This window comes from Pseudorca crassidens, chromosome 20 (genome assembly GCF_039906515.1).
Source record: "Pseudorca crassidens isolate mPseCra1 chromosome 20, mPseCra1.hap1, whole genome shotgun sequence".
Taxonomy (NCBI): Eukaryota; Metazoa; Chordata; class Mammalia; order Artiodactyla; family Delphinidae; genus Pseudorca; species Pseudorca crassidens.
The window spans coordinates 43938260-43957470 of NC_090315.1; the positions used below are offsets into that span (position 1 = coordinate 43938260).

The following is a 19211-nucleotide window of genomic DNA, read 5'->3' on the forward strand; positions in this document are numbered from 1 at the left end:
AGGATCCTGCAAGCCACACAGCCGCCCCACCCCCACCCCCCAAAACAATTTTTTTTTTAATTAATTTTATTTATTTATTTTTTTGGTTGAGTTGGGTCTTCATTGCTGCACGCGGGCTTTCTCTAGTTGTGGCAAGCGGGGGCTATTCTTCATTGTGGTGTGCGGGCTTCTCATTGCTGTGGCTTCTCTTGTTGCGGAACATGGGCTCTAGGCGTGGGGGCTTCAGTAGTCGTGGCACACAGGCTCAGTAGTTGTGGCACACGGGCTTAGTGGCTCCGCGGCATGTGGGATCTTCCCGGACCAGGGCTCAAACCCATGTCCCCTGCATTGGCAGGCGGATTCTTAACCACTGCGCCACCAGGGAAGTCCCAACAATTTTTTTTTAAGTATAACAGAAAATCTCTTCATAGAACAGCAAGCAGTTTATCTGTATCTTCAGCATAGCTTTTCTGTTCTAATTGTATATATTCAAATTGTTTACAAGTAGGTTGGTTTGGGTTGGGGAGGGGGCAAGAAAAGTGACATTGTGATGCAGCTAAGGCCGGAAGGAGATTCCTCCATTGGCATAGCCCCATGATACATCCTGTGTGACTCCATTGAATGTGAAACCTTCACACTCTTACTCCACACGGGAGACGGGAGCCTCCTGGCAGTTCTAGGAGCTGCAGCCTGGCCTGTCACCCTGTGCAGGCGGGGCTTATTCCTCATTATGAGCTTTTAGCATTTCCTGAGCACCCACGGAGTGTCATGCTGTCTAGAACACAGAGACAGTCTTGAACAAGTTGAAGGCCTCTCTCCCTCTCATGAGTCACTCACTTGTGGGAGCTGAGTCCCACTTGGTCTCTGATAGCAGTTATGCTTGTTCTGTCACCACCACCCTGACAGCCAGCAGTTACGGAGATATGTGGCTAGCCTGGCCCCCCATCCTAATCTCCAGGCTGATCCTGGTTTCCTCCTCCGCAGCCCCCTGCTTGTCCTCACAGCACTCACTAGACAGGGGCTTATGCCTCCAGTGCAGCTGTTGGTCTCAAGACGCCCTCCACCTGGGAGCAGCTCGAACCCTTTGGCACTTATTCCCTCTTGTATTTCTCATTCTTGTCATTCGAAACAGAAAAATCCCAGTGAGGGGGGTTTTCTATCCTTCTGTTCTGGAGTCTTAAGGTTGCCCTGGTAAGACTTGGCAAATGTGAGTGTTCCCTGAGTTCCAGCCACTGTTGTGAGCACCTCTGTAAACATTTAATCCTTACACTTCAAGGTAAGTTAATAGCTCCAGCTTACAAAACAGGAACTGGTTGCACAGAAAGATTGTGACTTACTCAGTGTCAAACAGCCAGTAAGAGGTGGAGTCAGGACTTGAATTCAGGCAGTGTGCTTTCAGAACCTTCATTCTTGGCCACTTGGCCATACTGTGTGTGAGAGCTGCTGAGCTCGCACCCTAGAAGCAGTTGGTGGGTTCTGTGTGGTCTCTTGTGAGAGTCTTAACCTGAACTCTCTCTCAAGTTGGGAGGCAGCAGAGCAGGACATCCTCTCACCTCTGTTGGCAGGAACTCAGCACCCTCTCCGGCTGAGTCCTGCCCTGTCGGCCCTGGGCTATCACACCTGGCCCTGCTGCTTTAGGGAAGGGGGCTTCCTCCAAGTTGTTACTATTCAATTTCTACTTTGTCCTAATCTATGGTGGACCTCAGCAAAGGGAGATGAGATTTTGTGGGGGATGGTGGTAGTCAGATGACTGGAAAATGCTCCCACTGTCTCCAGGCCTCAAGGTGAGGAGGGGTAGCTGGAGATGGGAAAGAAACCAAGAGACTCTGCCCAGTGTCTCTCACCTCCTCTCAGGTTGTTTCACCTCTGCCTGGCTGAGCTGTGGGCAGGGTAGAGGGCTGTTCCTTATCTCATAGAGTTTAATTAGACTAATAGAAGAAAAAAATGGAATCCCCTCCTGTGAACCCTCAGGAATCTAGGTCCCTGGTTTTTTTTTTTTTAATATTTATTTAATTTATTTATTTGGTTGCACCGGGTCTTGGTTACAGCAGGCGGGCTCCTTGGTTGTGGCATGTACGTGGGATCTAGTTCCCTGACCCGGGGTTGCACCCGGGCCCGCTGCATTGGGAGCGCAGAGTCTTAACCACTGCACCACCAGGGAAGTCCCTAGGTCCCTGGTCTTTTATAGGGTATCATGCATCCCATGACCTGATGGCCTCCTCGGCCTCTCTCCTAGTGGTTCCCCCCTCCTCAAACTCTCTCCAGCTCAGGGAGAATGCAGACATGAGAGGACCCCACACACACATACATTGCCTTGCTCATGAGTCACTCCACCCCTCCCTGCAGCCCTTGGGGCTGGCTGCCCCCTGATGGTACACCCCCATCTTCTGGCCCTGACCCAGCTTGAACTTGATGAAAGCTAAGGAACCTCTGCCGCAGAGAAGGCTGTGGGGCCCATCTGGTGTTTTTTCCACCCTGTCAACAGTTTGTGACTCTCCGACGGGTTGAGGGACTCCAGGTTAGGAGCAACAGATAGGGCCCTCCAGGTTTAGGAGGGATCCGATGCTCCTTTCTGAACAGACGCCCCTTGCGTCCTAAGTGCTGTCCATCTTCCCCGCTGGGCTTTGGAGGGGACGGACCGAGGCGGGCCGCAGAGATCTCCGAGCGGGCGGCGCCCCCTGGTGCTCGCGGCGGGGACTGTGGCGCGGGGTGGAAGTAGTGGGGTAGGAACCGAAAGAGGCACGCGACACGCGAGACCCTCCCGGCCACACCTCTCCCTTCCCTCCCCAGGTCTGCCCTAACGGAGTAGCTCCTGAGCGACGGCGCGGGCGGGCAGCTGGGATCTGCCCCCCTCCTACACCGTCGTACCCGCGCGACTTCTCCCAGCCCGCGGAGGCCTGGCAGGGAGGAGCCGGGCCGGGGGCGGCCTGGCAGGAAGCGGCGCTTACCTTCCGCTGCAGGAGGAGCAGGTGGCTGCAGTGCGCGCCGAGGCCCCAGGCTTCCTGTGCTCACCCGCCGCTACCGTTTCTCGTCGGAGCTCCTTGGGCCACCCGGCCGCCGGGCCGGCCGCATGGCCCAGACCCCCGACGGCATATCCTGCGAGCTGCGAGGTAAGCCCTGGCCCTTGTCGCCTTCTTGGCTGGGAGGAAGCGGAGCGGCCCCAGAAAGCAGAGGCCCACCCAGTGCCTCGTGGCACCGGGCAAGCGGTTCCCTCTGCTCCTCGGGAGGGCTTGGCGGCCGAAATCCACTCCACTCCTTCCTCGCTGGCCCACAGATGAGCCCAGGCCCCCTAGCCCGATACAGACCGTGGGCATGAATTGACCTCCATGGGAGGACCAGTTGCCCAGCAGGCTGCCCTTCCACAGGCGAGATCACCAGATTCCTGTGGCCCAAGGAGGCAGAGCTGCTGCTGAAAACCTGGCTGCCAGAGCGGGAGGGTGCTGAGCAAGGTCATGTCCTGGTATGGTGGGGGCAGAGGCTGGGAGGGCCACTGGGGCCCCGGCAGAAAGAGGCTCTTGCCCTGCCCAGGGTGTCAGACACTCTCTCCCCTCAGGCACTGCTGCGATGGAGAGCCTACCTGCTCCACACCTGCCTTCCCCTGAGGGTGAGTCCCAGGGCCCAGCTGCCACCCCTTTGCCCTCCAGCAGCTTCCTTGATGAGGGCTGCATCTGTGGTGGTGTCCTTGCGGGCTCTGCCCTTCCAACAGCTCTGGGCTCCCGGGAGCAGGCAGGACTGGAGTGTAGGCAGGTCCAGCTCTGAGATCCAGGCTGCACAAAGGACTGGGCTCCCAAGAGGGTGGGGCTCAGGCCTTAGTCCAGGCTGACCCAGGCGCTCCGCAGGTGGACTGCACGTTCAGCTACCTGGAGGTCCAGGCCATGGCGCTGCAGGAGACACCCCCTCAGGTGAGACCCCTAGTGCCCCACCAGGGCCTGCAGTCTGGTCTTCCCCTCCCCCCAACCTGCCCCACACTTGGAGCCCAGCCCCTGCCCCACCCACCCCAGGTCACCTTTGAGCTGGAATCCCTGCCTGATCTGGTCCTGGAATTTCCTGGTGTGGCTGCCCTGGAACAGCTGGCCCAGCACATCGCTGCTGCCATCAGGAAGGTCTTCCCTTGCTCCACCCTTGGGTGAGGCCCAGCAACTGAGGGGGTTGGCGGGGAAGGAGGGCAGCCAGGGGTGCTCTGGATGGCGCAGTGGGGGACCTCACTCCCAGGGCCTAGAAGTCCCTTGCCCCCTTCTCCATGTCCCTCCTCAGGAAGCTATTCCGGAGGCCCACGCCCCCCTCCATGCTGGCTCGGCTGGAGAGAAGCAGCCCCTCAGAGGCCACCTCGCCCAGCAGCCCCTGTGGTAAGGGCCAAGGTGGGGCCACACAGGGCTTTCAGCCGACCCCCTCCTGCATCCTGACCCCTGGATTTGGAGGTCTCACAAACTGAACAGAGCCACTCAAGGCACAGCCACTACCCAGTTTCGGGCTGATCTTCCTCCATCTCTGACCTTTTGTCTCTCTCTTTCCCCCACCCCTGCTCCATCACACCCCTGGCACCAACTCAGGTGGCTTTTCGGAGACATACGAGGCTCTGTGTGACTACAATGGCTTCCCTTTCCGAGAGGAGATTCAGTGGGTGAGAGTAGGGCCCTCTCTGGAGGCTCTGGAGACATCTGATCCCCCATGTGCTTTGAGTCCCTCCCTATGCCTTGTATCCCAAGTAAGTTGGAGGTACTTTCTTCCCACCCAGGATGTGGACACCATCTACCATCGTCAGGGCTGCCGCCATTTCAGCCTAGGCGACTTCAGCCATCTGGGAAGTCGGTGAGTGGCCTGCAAGGTCTGTGAAGAGAAGAGGATGCCATGACCCACATTCCTGGGCCTTAGCCTCTCCATGGAGGGGGGATGCTGGGCCTAGGATCTGGCTGGAGGGCCCTGAGCTCTGCCCCTGCCCTTTCTTCCACCCAGGGACCTGGCCTTGAGTGTGGCCGCCCTGTCTTACAACCTGTGGTTCCGGTGCCTCTCCTGCGTGGACATGAAGCTGGTGAGAGCATAGGCGCGGCGGCGGCGGGGGTGGGGGTGGGGGCGTGGCCTGGGGGGCCAGGGTGTAGCCCACTGAGCGCCCCCCATCCTCTGGTTCTCAGAGCCTTGAGGTCTTGGAACAGATTCTGCACATGATGAGTCAGTCATCCCACCTGGAGGAGCTGGTGCTGGAGACCTGTGGCCTGAGGGGGTAGGGGGGACAGGGTAGGGATTGGGGAGGGGAGTCTGGGGGCTTGGGATGGAGAGACTAGTGGCCTGGGGAGGAGTTGGGAATCCAGGGTCAGAGCCTCACATCTGGGGTCTGGTCCCCAGAGACTTTGTCCGGCGACTGGCCCAGGCCCTGGCAGGGCACACGAGCTCCAGGTTGCGGGAGCTCAGCCTGGCGGGGAACGTGCTGGATGACCGAGGTACGGCTGAGCCTGGGGAACCCCCCGGGGGCTGGCGCTGAAGGAGGTGAGACCCATATTGCTGCCCCCATCCTCCAGGCGTGGCTGCACTCAGCAGACACCTAGAGCATCATCCTGGAGCCCTGAGAAGACTCACCCTGGCGCAGACTGGGTTGACACCGCGAGGTAGGTGGGCTGAGGATGGCTGGGGGAGGTGGAGCTGGGAGGTGGGGCAGCCTGATTGTGAGCCCCCTCCTCCACCACCAGGAATGAGGGCTCTGGGCCGGGCGCTGGCTTTCAATGCAGCCTTTGACTCTGCCCTAACCCACTTGGACCTTTCTGGGAATCCCGGGGCACTGGGGGCCTCAGAGGACAATGGGGTGAGTGGCCATCCTTAGGGCGGTGATTGGGGGCGCCGCAGGCAGTGGGGTGTCAGGAAGCTTTTGGTGGGGTGATCCCTGACTCCCTCCCTCCCATCTCCATCCTCCCACCAGGGCCTCTATAGTTTCCTGAGCCGTCCTAATGTTCTGACGTTCCTGAATCTCGCAGGCACTGACACCGCCCTGGACACTGTGAGGGGGTGGTCAGTGGGGGGGATGATTTGTCGGGCTGGCAAGGCCTGAGGCCCAAGGGTCGACTGGAGGGCAGGGCGGGAAGGGGCTCAGTCCCCCGGCCAGTGTAGCCCACACGCTCCTCCCGCAGCTCTTTGCCTCGCTGTCCCGCGGCTGCTGCGCCAGCCTCACCCACCTCGACGCTTCGAGGAACGTGTTCTCCCGCACGTAAGGCGGGCGGGGCGGGGGTGGGGCTCTGCCGGGAGCCGCCTTCCCGCGCCAGGAAGCCAAATGCTCCCGCTCCCCCGCCCCAGGAAGTCCAGGGCTGCGCCGGACGCGCTGCAGCTCTTCCTCAGCCGCGCCGAGACGCTTCGGTACCTGTGCCTGGCGGGCTGCAAGCTGCCGCCCGACGCTCTCAGGTCAGTGTCCCTGCCCACGGCCAGGCCCCCGTCTTTGCGGCCACCACCAGGCCTGGCCTCCAGCACCTCACCCCGCTCGTATCGCACCCATGACCCCCCTGGCATCCTGGGCCTTCCTTCTTGCTATTCGCGCTCTAGGGCCCCTGTTCCCAGCTCCCGCCACCCCCTGTGACATTCCCTCCCAGGGCGCTTTTGGAAGGCCTCGCGCTCAACACACACATGGACGACCTGCACCTGGACCTCAGCGCTTGTGAGGTGAGCGCCCGGCCCAGAGACGAGAGCGGGCAGTGGGCCCACACATCGGCTGTGGGGCTGGGGCTGCGAGGCGGAAGCGCTGGGCAGTTGAGGGCCTAATCCTCCCCACCTGTGGCCTGTTGGCCTGAGCTCATTCCACCTTCCACCTTCAGCTGCGCTCCGCCGGCGCTCAGGTGATTCAAGACTTAGTGTGCGACGCTGGCGCAGTGAGCTCCCTGGATCTGGCGGATAATGGTGAGGCCGCCCAGAAACCCATCCTCCCATCATCCTCCAAATTCCCACCCCTCCCACCCCCGCAGCCTCGCCTTGTGCCTGACCTGAGCCACCCCCAGGCTTCGGCTCAGACATGGTGACTCTGGTGCTGGCCATCGGGAGGAGTCGGTCCCTGCGACACGTGGCGCTTGGAAGGAACTTCAACGTCCGGTGCAAGTGAGCCCCCATCTCACTCCTGGGCCTCCCAACAGCACCCCACCACCCGGGTCTCCCGCCAACCGCTGCCCCTGCCCACAGGGAGACCCTGGACGATGTCCTGCACCGGATTGTTCAGCTCATGCAGGATGATGACTGTGTGAGTTCACAGAACCATGCAGGATCCTCAGACGATGGACCCCTGTGACCCCTCTTACTCCTGCTCCCTGACCTGCCTTGCTTGCTGACCCCTGACTCCAACCGCAAATGGCTTTCTCTTAACCCCAGCCCCTGCAGTCTCTGTCCGTGGCTGAGTCGCGACTGAAACTGGGCGCCAGCGTCCTGCTCCGGGCCCTGGGCGCCAATCCTAACCTGACAGCTCTGGATATCAGCGGCAACGCCATGGGGGACACCGGCGCCAAGATGCTGGCCAAGGCGCTTCGGGTCAACACGAGGCTCCGGTGGGCGGGGTCAGAGGGACGGGACCAAATGGGGGAGGAGGGCGTGTATGGAGGGGCTTACTGGGCTAAGGGGCAGAGCTGAACGAAGCGGAGCAAGTGGAGCGCAGGGGTGCTCCAGACGAATGGAAAGGCAAGCGGGGTTGGATGGGGCCTTGCAGAGCTCCACCCCCGACTGAACCCTGGCCCGGCCCAGGTCTGTGGTCTGGGACCGGAACCACACGTCTGCTCTGGGCCTGCTGGATGTGGCACAGGCCCTGGAGCAGAACCGCAGCCTGAAGGCCATGCCTCTGCCACTGAACGATGTGGCCCAGGCGCAGCGCAGCCGCCCTGAACTGACAGCACGTGCCGTGCATCAGGTGGGGGTTCCCTCTCTTCCCCGCCCTCCTCTGTGCCTTGGCCCCACCCCCCACCAGTTCTCAATATCTCTTGTGCCCAGATCCAAGCCTGTCTCCTGCGGAACAACCGCGCAGACCACGCTTCTACTGACTGCACCTCCCACCCGAAGCCACTAGGTCTGGGGTCAGACCCCTCCGAACAGGTCAGAATCCCCTCCCTCGACGTTGAGCACACACAGAAGGTAGGGGATGGGGAGAGCTGTGGTAGCTGAGAGCCTCCATAAGTCTGAGGCTCTGACTTTCTTAGGGCCATGGTGCCTGAATCCTGCTGTCCCAGACAAGTCCCGTTCCTTGATCGGCAGAGGAGCCAAAGGCTCTTGAAATAGTTTCCCCAAATAACACTCCTAGTTGCTTTTTTTTTTTTTCTAGTTGCTTTTTTAAAGCATTTTTTTCTTTTCTTTTAATTTTGAACTAATTTTAAACTTACAGAAAAATTACAAGACTAGCAAACAGAACTTTTTTTGTCCTGAGCTATTTAAGAGTATGTTGCCAGCAATATGCCCTGTCACCTATGCAAATACTTTACAGTGTGTATCTCCTACAAACCTTTTATTTTTATTTTTTTATTTTCTGGCTGCTCTGCACAGCTTGCGGGATCTTAGTTCCCGGACCAGGGATTGACCCTGGGGCTGCTGCAGTGGAAGTGTGGAGTCCTAACCACTGGACTGCAGGGAATTCCCTTAAAGCATTTAAATAGGCTCCCCTGTCAAAGACAGAAGGTATTTTAAAATCTTCAATCATTTCTCTCCACCCCCAACTGTAGCCCCACCTGTGACTTCCTATTCACAGGGCTTCCCTCCCCTCTCCACTGACCTTTGTTGTGGCCAAACCCAGTGACCCTTTTTCTGGCTTCATCTCCCTCCAGTACCTTGTCTTGGTGAGATGTTCCCCATCCATCCATTCCCAATTCGCACTTCTCTCCCAAGCTCCAGAGCCCAGGCATTGTGACCCAGACATCCTGCAGGGGCTTCACATTTTGTGTCTTCAAGTGATCTCATCGTCTCCCACATCTCTCTCTCCTCTCTACCCTGGAGCCCAATCTCGCTGGTGCCCACACCCACCAAATGCTGTGGACAGAGCTTCAGTCCATGTCTCTCTTGGCCACACCGAAGCCCCCACAGACCTCCTTGGTTCTGCCTCTTGACCGACTCTCTCAAACACACACTCTTTACTCCCACCCCAGCCATCCTTCTCTGCCCCTGATCCTTCCTCCATGACTCCTCACTCCCATTTCTCTTCATCCCTCAATCTGTCCTCTAGCTGGATGATGAACAGACTGAACTTCTAAAACACTGACATGACTAACAGCTCTTTTCCTTCCCATTCTGGACACTTAGGAAGTATATATAAAGTACCTACAATGAACTAAAGGAGACATTGCTCTCCCTCCTTGAACAGATAGGGTCCCTAAGGGGCTGTCCTGATGGTATCAGTTTCAGGACCTCACTCACCCTGTTGGAGACCTTGGGAAGGAAGCAGTCAGGGGATGGGGAGGGGACCAGGCTGAGACTGATTCCTCTTGCCCTCCAGGAAGTGAATGAACTATGTCAGTCGGTGCAGGAGCATGTGGAGTTGCTGGGCTGTGGGGCTGGGCCCCAGGGTGAAGCTGCTGTGCACCAGGCCGAGGATGCCATCCAAAACGCCAACTTCTCTCTCAGTGTGAGCACCCCCTCCCACTACAAGGACCCTTCCCCTCTTAGGTGTCAATTTGCAACTCCTTTTCCTCCATGGCCTCCAGATTCTCCCCATTCTACATGAGGCTGGGAGCTCCCCAAGCCACCAGTGGCAGCTGCGGCAGAAGCTGGAGGGCCTCCTGGGACAGGTGGGCGAGGTCTGCCGCCGGGACATTCAGGTGAGATAGTGCCCTTGCCCCAGCCCCACCTCCATATTCAGGCTTGACCCCCATCCATAGGCTTGCCTGTGAGATCCCCTGAGTCAATGTTCTGTGAGGGTTGGGGCCTCAAGCCAATTGGTCTGGGCCCCAGCCACACCCTCACCATGCTCTGACCTTTGCCCAGGACTTCACTCAGACCACACTGGACACCACAAGGAGCCTCTGCCCACAGATGCTGCAGGGACCCAGGTGGAGGGAGCAGCTAGAGGGGGCCCTGGGAGGCTCAAGGGGTCTCCCAGAGCTGCTCCCAGAGCACCTGCTGCAAGATGCCTTCACGAGGCTCAGGTAGGCTGGATAGGGCTGGGCTGGGCTGGGCTGGGTAGAGACAGCACACTAACCCTTGCCCTCTGTTGCCGTCAGGGACATGCGCCTGTCAGTCACAGGGACCTTGGCAGAGAGCATTGTGGCTCAGGCTGTGGCGGGTCTCAGTGCAGCCCGGGATCGGCTGGTGAGCAGGAACTGCGTGCTTACACACACACACGCACACGCACATGCACAGCCACTGCCTTGCAGGGGTTCTGTAATGTCTTCTGGGGTCAGATAGCCCAGGGGTATTTCAGGGTTCCCTTTGCACTGACACGACTATGGCTGAGGCCCTGCCTCCCATCTTTGGGGTGCCTGGTATTGCAGGTGGAGAGTCTGGCTCAACAGGCAACAGAGGCAACGCCCCCTGTCATACCGGCACTAGATGGAGGCGAGCCCAGCCCCCTTGGGCCTGGGGAATTGGAAGGTCTTTTCTTCCCTGAGGAGAAGGAAAAGGAGAATGAAGAGGAGCAGAAGGTAGGTGGTCCTAGAACTCTGGGCCTAGAACCCTAGATCTTCCCATCTTGTTCTGGAGTGTAGAAGGAGGGGAGGCAGCTCCCCGCCACCCCAGGCTGAGTTTGTGTCTTCCCCACCAGGATAACAGTTCTCCACAGAAGTGGCCTGAATCCAACCGCTGTCTTCACCTGGTCCCCTCCACTCACAGTCAGGGCCCAGGGAAAGAGAGCTACTCAGGTTGGGCTGAAGTTCCATTAGACCTGGACACCTGGACACGTACATTCACCCCTGTCCCGGGAACTCCCTGACCCTTGAGTGGGCTGGGCCAGGACCCCCGTGCAGCGTGCAAAGTTGGGGTCCGCTGTGGTCAGTTAGTACAGAGTGGGACCTGAGCAGACCAGGGCCGGGACACAGCCTCCTCTCACCTCGTTACCTCCCCGCCCCCCCCACCCCTTCCCTACCCCCAGGATGCGCATGCTTGGCGGCGCCGCGCGCCGCTCGGGGCCGCGCTCAGCACCACGGACAGCGGCGGCGGGGGAGGGGCGGGTGGGGGGGGCGGGCAGCGTAGCTGGGCCCCTCCCCGCGCCCTGGGCGGGTCCCCCGCCGCCCTAGCGCCGCCGCTGCCACCTCCCTGGGCTTGGCGCTTGGTGCTCTTCTGGTGCTCTCCCCTCAGGTGCTGCTGAGGAACCAGAGCCGGAGCCCGAGCTGGCGGCTCCGGGGGAAGATGCAGAGCCGCAGGCGGGGCCATCTGCTCGTGGCTCTCCGAGCCCCGCCGCCCCTGGGCCCCCGGCCGGCCCATTGCCTCGCATGGACCTGCCACCCGCCGGGCAGCCCCTGCGCCATCCGACCCGGGCCCGGCCGCGGCCACGGCGCCAGCACCACCACCGCCCGCCGCCGGGGGGCCCCCAGGTGAGCGCCCTACCCCCACTCCAGAGCTCGTGAAATTGGGGGTCGTGAGTGGCCCTGCGCCTTACGGGTGATGGCCGGCAGGGAGGTGGGTGCCCAAGACCACCTGGTCATACTGCCGAGTTCTGGCCTCTTCTTGGCCAACCCCCCACCCCATGCTCATGCAGGGTCACGAGTGTGTGGATTTCGTTCGGGGAGCGCTTGGGTGTAGGACTCTGCCTCAGGTTGGCCGCTGCATGGGTAGATGTGTGAGAGGGGGCGTCTGTCTTATCCTTCCTCCCCCGGGGTTAATGAAAGATGCTGGGCCCCTGGCTGTGGGGACAATCCTGCCTTTACTGCACGTCCGGTGCGGGTGTGTGTGTGGGCTGGGTACTGGCGCGGGCAGTGGGCACGGGGCCAGAGGCGGGGAGGAGCCGGCTTGAGGCCCCCCAGAGGGTCTGACGCAGCAGCAGGCGCCGCTGAGCCGGCAGCAGGCTGGGTGGGGTGGGGTGGAGGGTACTGCAGGGAACTGTTTGGAGCAGAGGGGGTGGCAAGTGGGAACGTGTGACCCAGCGGGTGCGTGGGCTCTAGCCTACTGGTGACCAGGTGGTTCAGGGTGTTTAGGATACTCTGTGGGACAAGCATGGGTGTGAAGTGGTTATGTCCAGGGCCAACTACAGGCGAGGGGGGTACGTGAAACCAGCATCTCTGCCCACCAGCTGCACAGTGGGAGAGCTTGTCTCAGCAGCCCTATAGGGTCACTGCAGCTCCCAAGTCCTGGAGTTGCCCAGAGCCTGCCGTTGGACAAGGAAGGTGGAGAGAAGTCACAGTTGCACTCAGCCTGGAGCCTTAACCCTGTGGTGTTCCTCAGGTGCCCCCGGCCCTGCCGCAGGAAGGGAATGGGCTCAGTGCCCGTGTGGACGAGGGCGTGGAGGAATTCTTCTCCAAAAGGCTGATCCATCAGGATCGCCTGTGAGTAAGGGGCAATTGCAAGGGGTGGGAGAGAGTGGAATGCTCCATGGGCCTTTCCACTTACTGCTGGCTGTCCCCACAGCTGGGCCCCCGAGGAGGACCCGGCAGCCGAGGGGGGTACCACCCCTGTCCCCCGTACACTTCGAAAGAAGCTGGGCACTCTCTTTGCCTTCAAGAAGCCTCGTTCAACACGTGCGTCACGGCCTGATCTAGAGACCAGCCCTGGGGCAGCTCCCCGCTCTCGAAAAACCACACTTGGGGACTTGCTTCGGCCACCAGCCCGTCCTGGCCGTGGTGAGGAGGCTGGGGGGGCTGAGGGGGGCACCAGCAGCCCCGACCCTACCCGCAGGAGTCGGCCTCGGTACACTCGGGAAAGCAAGGCCTACTCCATGATACTGCTACCTGCTGAGGAGGAGGAGACAACGTTGGGTGCCAGACCTGACAAGGTGAGGCCTGGTGACAGGGAGTGAAGGCTCTGCAGGAACAGTGAGGGCAGTGGGCTCTCTCCCCACTCAGGTATCTCTGTCCCCAGCAGCAGCCCCTGGAGCGGGGAGACACAGAGCTGGCCCCAACCTTTGAACAGCGAGTACAAGTGATGCTGCAGAGGATTGGCGTGAGCAGAGGCAGCGGGAGTGCCGAAGGCAAGAGGAAGCAAGTGAGCTGGGAAGGGACACACGTGGGAAGTGAGGAGGCAGGTGACACGTAGCTTGTTTTGTGTGGGTGATTTATGTGACCAGGAGACTCATGACAGGTCTGTCGATTCTTTCCCCTCCCCATAAAAGTCATCAGAGTCAACCTTTCTTCTCTCTTGGCTTCTACCCTGACCCAGGCCACTGATACCTCCTCCTTGAAGTGGATGGTCTAACAGATGATCTAACAGACATCTGGCTTTGCCATCTGCATTTGAAACAGCAAATCCTCCAGGGGCTTCCTCCCTCAAGACATTGCCCTAACTCCTGATCCTGCCTCAAGGCCCAGTGGGGTCTCAGCCCTGGTCACTGCTTTCACCTCGCTGCTCTCAACCCCGGTTCATCTCAGAGCCTCTACACAGGTTCCTCTGTCTGGAACTCCTCCCTGCCCCACTTCCAGCCTCTCATCCCCACCCATGGGCTACACCAGGTCCCTCTTCATCCATCCCTGTATTTCCCTGTGGGCCTTCCTTCACTCTCTTCCATGGCCCCCCTGCTAATGCCACTCTCTGATCGCAGTTCCTAATAAAAACCACCACCCTATGGACTATCCCTTTAATAACTTCAGGAAAATAAGAAACACAAATGAAGTGAAACTCAGCTTGAATTTAGAAACATTAAGGTATAGAAAGTGAATCACAGAATTAAGAAATTACTTTCTGTGTCTGTGCTTGCATATGCTTCTGTGTGTTAACTGTCCACCATCACAGACTGAGCTCCAAGAGGACCAGGACTGGGTTTGCCATGTTCTTGCCCAGCCCACGGTGGGCATTTAGTGGCGGTTATAACAAGAATGAATAAAAGGACAAGGCTAGCACGAGGGTGGGACAGGATCAAACTTAACTTCCCTATTTCCTACAGAGCAAAGATGGAGAGATCAAGAAGGCTGGCTCGGATGGTAAGTGGGACCCTGGTCTAGGGCAGTACATTTTTGGGGAGGAGATAGACCCCAAGGGGTTTGCTCTCCCTGGCAGAAGAGTGGGAATAGCCATGTTTTTCTTCCCCTCACTAAGCCTAAGCCCCTAGCCCTGCCTTTGCAGGTGACATTATGGACAGTTCCACAGAGGCTCCTCCCATCTCGATCAAGTCCCGCACCCACTCTGTGTCTGCTGGTGAGTGAGGGCCACTGTATATGTTGGGGGTCATGCGGGGTCATGCAGGGACAGGCTGGAGGGGATCAAACCATTGGTCAGGTTCACTTCCGACGCCTGGCCCAGGTCTTGGCCGACACCTTTCTCCCTGCAGACCCTTCATGCAGACCTGGTCCAGGGGGCCAGGGGCCCGAGTCTGCCACCTGGAAGACACTAGGGCAGCAGCTGAATGCAGAGCTCAGGGGCCGTGGCTGGGGTCAACAGGATGGTCCAGGCCCCCCCTCCCCTTGTCCCAGCCCAAGCCTCCGAAGAGCCAGCCCCTCCCCAGACAGCCTGGGCCTTCCAGAGGATTCTTGCTTAGGCTCCAGGAATGAAGGTAAGCAGGTACCCTAACCCCCACCCAATACTGGGCTAGGGCCTGGAGGAGTCCCTGCTGGGAACTCAGCTCCTCTGGAGACCCTGAAGGTGGGAGGCAAGGGCTGGAGCGGGGGCAGCTGTTGGGACCATACCCTGATACCCTGGCCTCCCCCAGATGGCCAGCTGAGGCCGAGGCCTCTCTTGGCGGGTCGACGAGCAGTGTCTGTGCATGAGGACCAGCTCCAGGCCCCTGTTGGTGAGGGGAGACACCTCCATGTGTGCTTGAGTGCAGGAGGAGATGGGGGAGGGGGGGCTCCCTTCGAGGCTCTGGTCCTCGCAGGGGGCCACCAGTGGCGTGAGGGGTTGAGAAATCAGGGAGCCAGAGGCCAGGAGCAAGGGTCTGAGAAGCCCTTCCTACTAGCCCTGGCTCTACCTCCACAAAAGCAACCTCTGCCAGGGGTGGGAGGATGCTGGGGAAGGGGGAGGCTCTGAAGGCAAGTGTGCGTGGGGGTCGAGGACAGGCAGCAAGCCCTTAGCAACCCTCCCCAAGTCTTTCTGTATCCCTCAGAACGGCCCCGGCGGCTGCAGCGCTCCCCTGTCCTCAAGCGCAGGCCAAAGCTTGAGGCACCTCCATCTCCAAGCATAGGTAAAGGGGGCTGGAGCCAGTTGGGTGGGCGGCAGGCCTGCTCACTCCAGTCCTGACCCTTCCTCTCTCCCTGTGCAGGATCTGGCCTCGGAGCCGAGCCTCTACCCCCACAGTCTACAGAGCCCTCAGACCCTGAGCGGAGCCCACCATCCCCAGCCACAGACCAAAGAGGCGGCGGCCCCAACCCCTGACCTTCTCCTTTCCTGCCGCATGAGATTATTTTATTAAAAAACTTAAAGGAAGCTGGTGTGAAGCCCTGTTTATCCACCCCCAGGCACGGACCCGTGCACGCATCCTCCCACGTGCTCATGACCCCTCACACCTGGGTTAGTTCAGCCTCTGGCTGTGGCTCCATCAGAAAGTGCAAGGCCCAGGCCACAAGGTGGGGAGGGAGCCTGGGAAGAGAACCATGGTTGTAAGCCAATGGAGACTGGGACGGGTAACCAAGAGAGTGGGGGCACCCCCCAGGCACTCACCTGGCAGCTTGGACCTGGGCACACAGGGAGGGGCAGGGTGGCTCATACTCATATTGGAAGGCAGAACCGTCACGATGCGTCTTTGCGGGGTCCTGAAGGGGGCGGGTATTGTGTCTGGAGAGGAGCCAAAAAGGAGCCTAAAGGCCAAAAAGGCCCCTAACCTCATCCAAGGCCAGCCCAGCCCCATTTTACCCTCCAGTTGTAAGGGGTGCTATGCTCACCCAGACAGAGCTGGACTCCAGGGCTTCCTTGGTGGTTCTTGTCCTTGGAGAGGGCTGCCGAGTCTTAGGGGGTAACTCTAGCTTCTTGAACTCCAGACTAGGTCTCTGGGCCATGGTTACAGGGGCTTGGTGTAGACTGGGGGCATGGCCAAGGGGTGACAGACTTGGGGTGCAGCTCAGGGGTGGGGAGTTGGGTACATGGCTGGGGTGTGGAGAACTGGGGGGCAGGGGGCCATGGGCTGAGCAGATGGCTGACAGGGGCTGGGAGCTGCCCTTCTGCGCTGGGTCTGCAGCAGCCAAGGGCAAGGCAGGTAGAAGGCTGATACTGGCACCACTTTCCTCTGACAGCATGTGGCTGGGTAGGGCAGGGGCTCCTGAGGAGGAAGGGGACTCACCATGGGCACAGACCTCTCAGCTCAGACTAGCTGAATGACCTGTGAACAAAGGCCTGCAGGAACTGTGTTCACCTCCCCACCCAGCTGTGCACGCTTTCACAGCATCCTGTGTAGCCCAGGCATCTAACTGATAGACAACACCAAGAGCATGGGGCCTGAGCACCAGCTTACCTGAGGAACTGGGTGAGGAAGGAGGAGAGGAGATGAGAGTCAGCGATAGGTCCTGTAGAGCCGGGTGTGGTGGGGGTAGCTCAGGGCCTGGCGGTCAGGGGAGGCTTATCAGCACGGAGGGCACTGGGCATGCAGGCACTCACTCCCCTCTTGACCTCTCCAGTCCTCCTTACCCTGTGCCCTCTGACCTGGGCCCAGAGAGCTCAGGATTTGCTGGTCATTCTCAGAGATGTGCAGCCATAGGCTGGGGACAGAGTACACAGCTTCTCCCTGTAGGATGAGAACATTCAGTTTGGCCCTTGCCCAACTCCCCACTCCGACATTTCCCAAGAGAAGCCCCAGACTGACCGTGGCTCTGCAGCGCGAGGCCGCCCAGTGGGTGAGGGGGGGTGCTGTGCAAGGGCCTGCCAGCATCAGACAGCTCTCAGCCAGGCTCACTAGCGCCCCCCGATGCTCCTGGTCCTCCTCTACCTCATCCAGAAGTTGGGACAGTGAAAGGCCTAGGGACAGAGGACCCGGGGATGGGCTGAAGCTCAAAGAAGAGGAACTGGGGGTGGGGGGTGGGGGGGGGGAAGAGCTTATTAAGGAAGCAGAGGGCTGATGGCTGGAGAGATCACTCTTCAGGGAGTATGGGCAACTGACCAACCCCTATAAGTACCTGCACTGGGGGAGGTGGACTCTGAAAGGTGCTCCCTAGAGAAACAGAGGGAACAAGCCTGAGAAAAAATCCTGAAGCCTATCTGATAACACAGATTTTCCATTCCCTGACCGAACCACACCTGACCCAAGAGCCCAACCCCAAACTCACTGCAAGCAGTCATAGAGCTTTTTCCGCACATCCGGGTCCTGGTTGCTGGGAGGGAGAAGTAGGAAGCAGTCAATATAACTAGGAGCCCAAGGCCTATGCCAACGCCAGCCAGGCCTGGGTGGGGAGTACAGCTGGAGGGTGGAGGCATCACTTACCAACCAGTCACCCGTTCCCGGGGCTGCTCCGTGGGCAGCAGGCTGAAGCGGTCCACCTGGAGGTAGAACTCCGCGTGCTGGAGAGGTGAGTTCAGGGACCGGGTTTCAGGAGTTGTCAGGAAGTCGGGCCCAGTAACCCACCGAAGCCAGCCTCACCACTCACCGCGCCTGCCTCGGCGACTTGGACGCGGACCCCGCAGTTTTGCAGTAGCAGCAGCCGGCCTTCTGCCCCTCGAAAACCGAACTCCTTCTCCTCCCTGCAGCGAGCGCGATCCTCACTAACGCGCTTGCCTGAACACTGCCCCGCCCGCCTGGGGCCCGCCCTCCTGAAACCCGCCCACTTCGGGCTCAAGGCTCGTGCTCTCCCACCGGATTCCAATCTTCCCAGGCTCCGCGGAGCCTCTCTCACCAGTCCGAGGCGTTCAGAGCCTCCCGCGTCACCAAGCATCGAATACTGTGGGTCCCGTCGGACACAAGTAGCGTGGCCCCTTCAGACGTGTCGGGAGCGCGGGACGGGCCCGGGGCCTCGGCCTCCTGCAGTACCTGACGGCGACGACCTGCGTCAAACCCACCGCACGGGGCCCAGCACTGGTCTCCGGGCCCTGAGAACGGGGTGGGGACTCACCTTGAGCAGCTGCCCCGCCCGCGGGCTTGAGAGTGCCTCTGACCCTAGAACCAGCTCTCGAATCCAAGGCCGCAGGACCAAACTCCCCAAGCTTGCCATTCCCGCGGCTGTTGCCAGCCGAGCAAACCGGGACCGCGTTTCCCGCGGGCGCTGCGGCCCCGCCTCTCCTCGGAAGAGGAAATGTACGGCGGCTGGGCGGGACCTGAGGTCGAGGTCCCGCCCATGAGCGTGCCCGCGCGTGCGCACGAGCGCGTCCTATTCGGGAACTTGTTTGCAGACCCGTGTTGGTTCAACTGTATGCTGTCCTGCTTACTCTTACCCGAGCATCTCTCCAAGCAGCGACCGGGCGTTTGCGCCGTTCTTCAAGACTCCTGTGGCACTGGGCAGGAAGGGGCCAAGGGCTGGCTCCGATGGAGTGGGAAGGATCTGGGGCCTGAGGCTGCAGCCAAGGGTGGTCCGAGTGGGTGGCTCAAAGCCACTTCAACGCCTGTGACCCCAAGGAGTTCAGCAATTATTTGTTGTGACTCAGTTTCCTCATCTACAAAATGCGCAGTCTTGTTAGGCCAGTGGAAATAAAAGTACATAGCATTCACGCTTCCCTGGTGGCGCAGTGGTTAAGAATCCGCCTGCCAATGCAGGGAACACGGGTTCGAAACCTGGTCCGGGATCCTACATGCCGCTGAGCAACTGAGCCCGTGCGCCACAACTACTGAGACTGCGCTCTAGAGCCCGTGAGCCACAACTACTGAGCCCGCGTGCCACAACCACTGGAGCCCGTGCTCCACAACAAGAGAAACCACCGCAATGGGAAGCCTGCCCACTGCGACGAAAGAGTAGCCCCCGCTTGCGGCAACTAGAAAAAAACCCGCGCCCAGCAACAAAGACCCAACACAGCCAAAAAAATAATTAATTTTAAAAAAGATTAACATGATAAATTACAAAAAAGTACACAGCATTCAACAAATACTTCCCTCTCTCCCCCCTCGGATTGGCCAAGCCCCTCCCCCAGATTCCCGGGACGCGGGGACCGTAGCGTAATGACGTAGAAGGACGCAAAGATTCTCCCACCCTTATCTCCGTTTCCTAGGAAACGTGGACTCCGCGTTCAACTCCCCGTCGCTGCCCTCTTGACGTCACGGTCCGGACAGGAGGGCGGGGCGAGTGCTACCGCCAGGGGCGGGGCGG

The 19211-nt window shown here is 59.8% G+C and overlaps 2 protein-coding genes and 1 long non-coding RNA gene across 5 annotated transcripts; 1 reads left to right on the top strand and 2 right to left on the bottom strand.

Annotated features, from left to right (window-relative positions):
• The first annotated feature begins 1953 nt into the window (after positions 1-1953).
• On the top strand, positions 1954-15417 carry CARMIL2 (capping protein regulator and myosin 1 linker 2). Of its 2 annotated transcripts, XM_067719901.1 has the most exons (39): positions 1954-3089; positions 3345-3439; positions 3533-3583; positions 3819-3881; positions 3981-4105; positions 4234-4325; positions 4530-4600; positions 4715-4788; positions 4933-5008; positions 5109-5197; positions 5320-5414; positions 5493-5579; positions 5661-5773; positions 5888-5965; positions 6096-6172; positions 6259-6363; positions 6549-6618; positions 6771-6852; positions 6951-7047; positions 7129-7186; positions 7315-7487; positions 7681-7843; positions 7924-8025; positions 9413-9541; positions 9621-9734; positions 9901-10061; positions 10137-10224; positions 10407-10556; positions 10676-10811; positions 11209-11444; positions 12292-12392; positions 12475-12838; positions 12925-13047; positions 13943-13979; positions 14122-14193; positions 14327-14548; positions 14705-14785; positions 15098-15175; positions 15254-15417. In XM_067719901.1, the coding sequence occupies exons 1-39, from the start codon at positions 3050-3052 to the stop codon at positions 15364-15366; spliced, it is 4281 nt and encodes a 1426-aa protein (XP_067576002.1). In that variant the 5' UTR covers positions 1954-3049; the 3' UTR covers positions 15367-15417. The 2 variants fall into 2 exon arrangements, with proteins under 2 accessions (XP_067576002.1, XP_067576001.1); XM_067719900.1 differs by having other exon boundaries at positions 3345-3583; positions 4530-4788; positions 5493-5773; positions 12928-13047.
• Positions 1974-6899, bottom strand: LOC137215150 (uncharacterized). Its single transcript, XR_010939171.1, has 3 exons — positions 4733-6899; positions 2928-3860; positions 1974-2676 (listed from the first exon to the last, which is right to left on the bottom strand). It is a non-coding gene; the product is annotated as an uncharacterized lncRNA (long non-coding RNA).
• Positions 13100-19205, bottom strand: ACD (ACD shelterin complex subunit and telomerase recruitment factor). 2 transcript variants are annotated; one of them, XM_067719903.1, is made up of 13 exons: positions 19095-19205; positions 18027-18513; positions 17811-17944; positions 17565-17658; positions 17402-17478; positions 17247-17291; positions 17097-17131; positions 16787-16938; positions 16612-16708; positions 16439-16525; positions 15873-16246; positions 15652-15743; positions 13100-15570 (listed from the first exon to the last, which is right to left on the bottom strand). In XM_067719903.1, the coding sequence occupies exons 2-13, from the start codon at positions 18123-18125 to the stop codon at positions 15492-15494; spliced, it is 1365 nt and encodes a 454-aa protein (XP_067576004.1). In that variant the 5' UTR covers positions 18126-18513; positions 19095-19205; the 3' UTR covers positions 13100-15491. The 2 variants fall into 2 exon arrangements, 1 of the variants encoding a protein (XP_067576004.1); XR_010939170.1 differs by having other exon boundaries at positions 15652-15765; positions 18027-19139.
• Between the last annotated feature and the right edge of the window lie 6 nt (positions 19206-19211).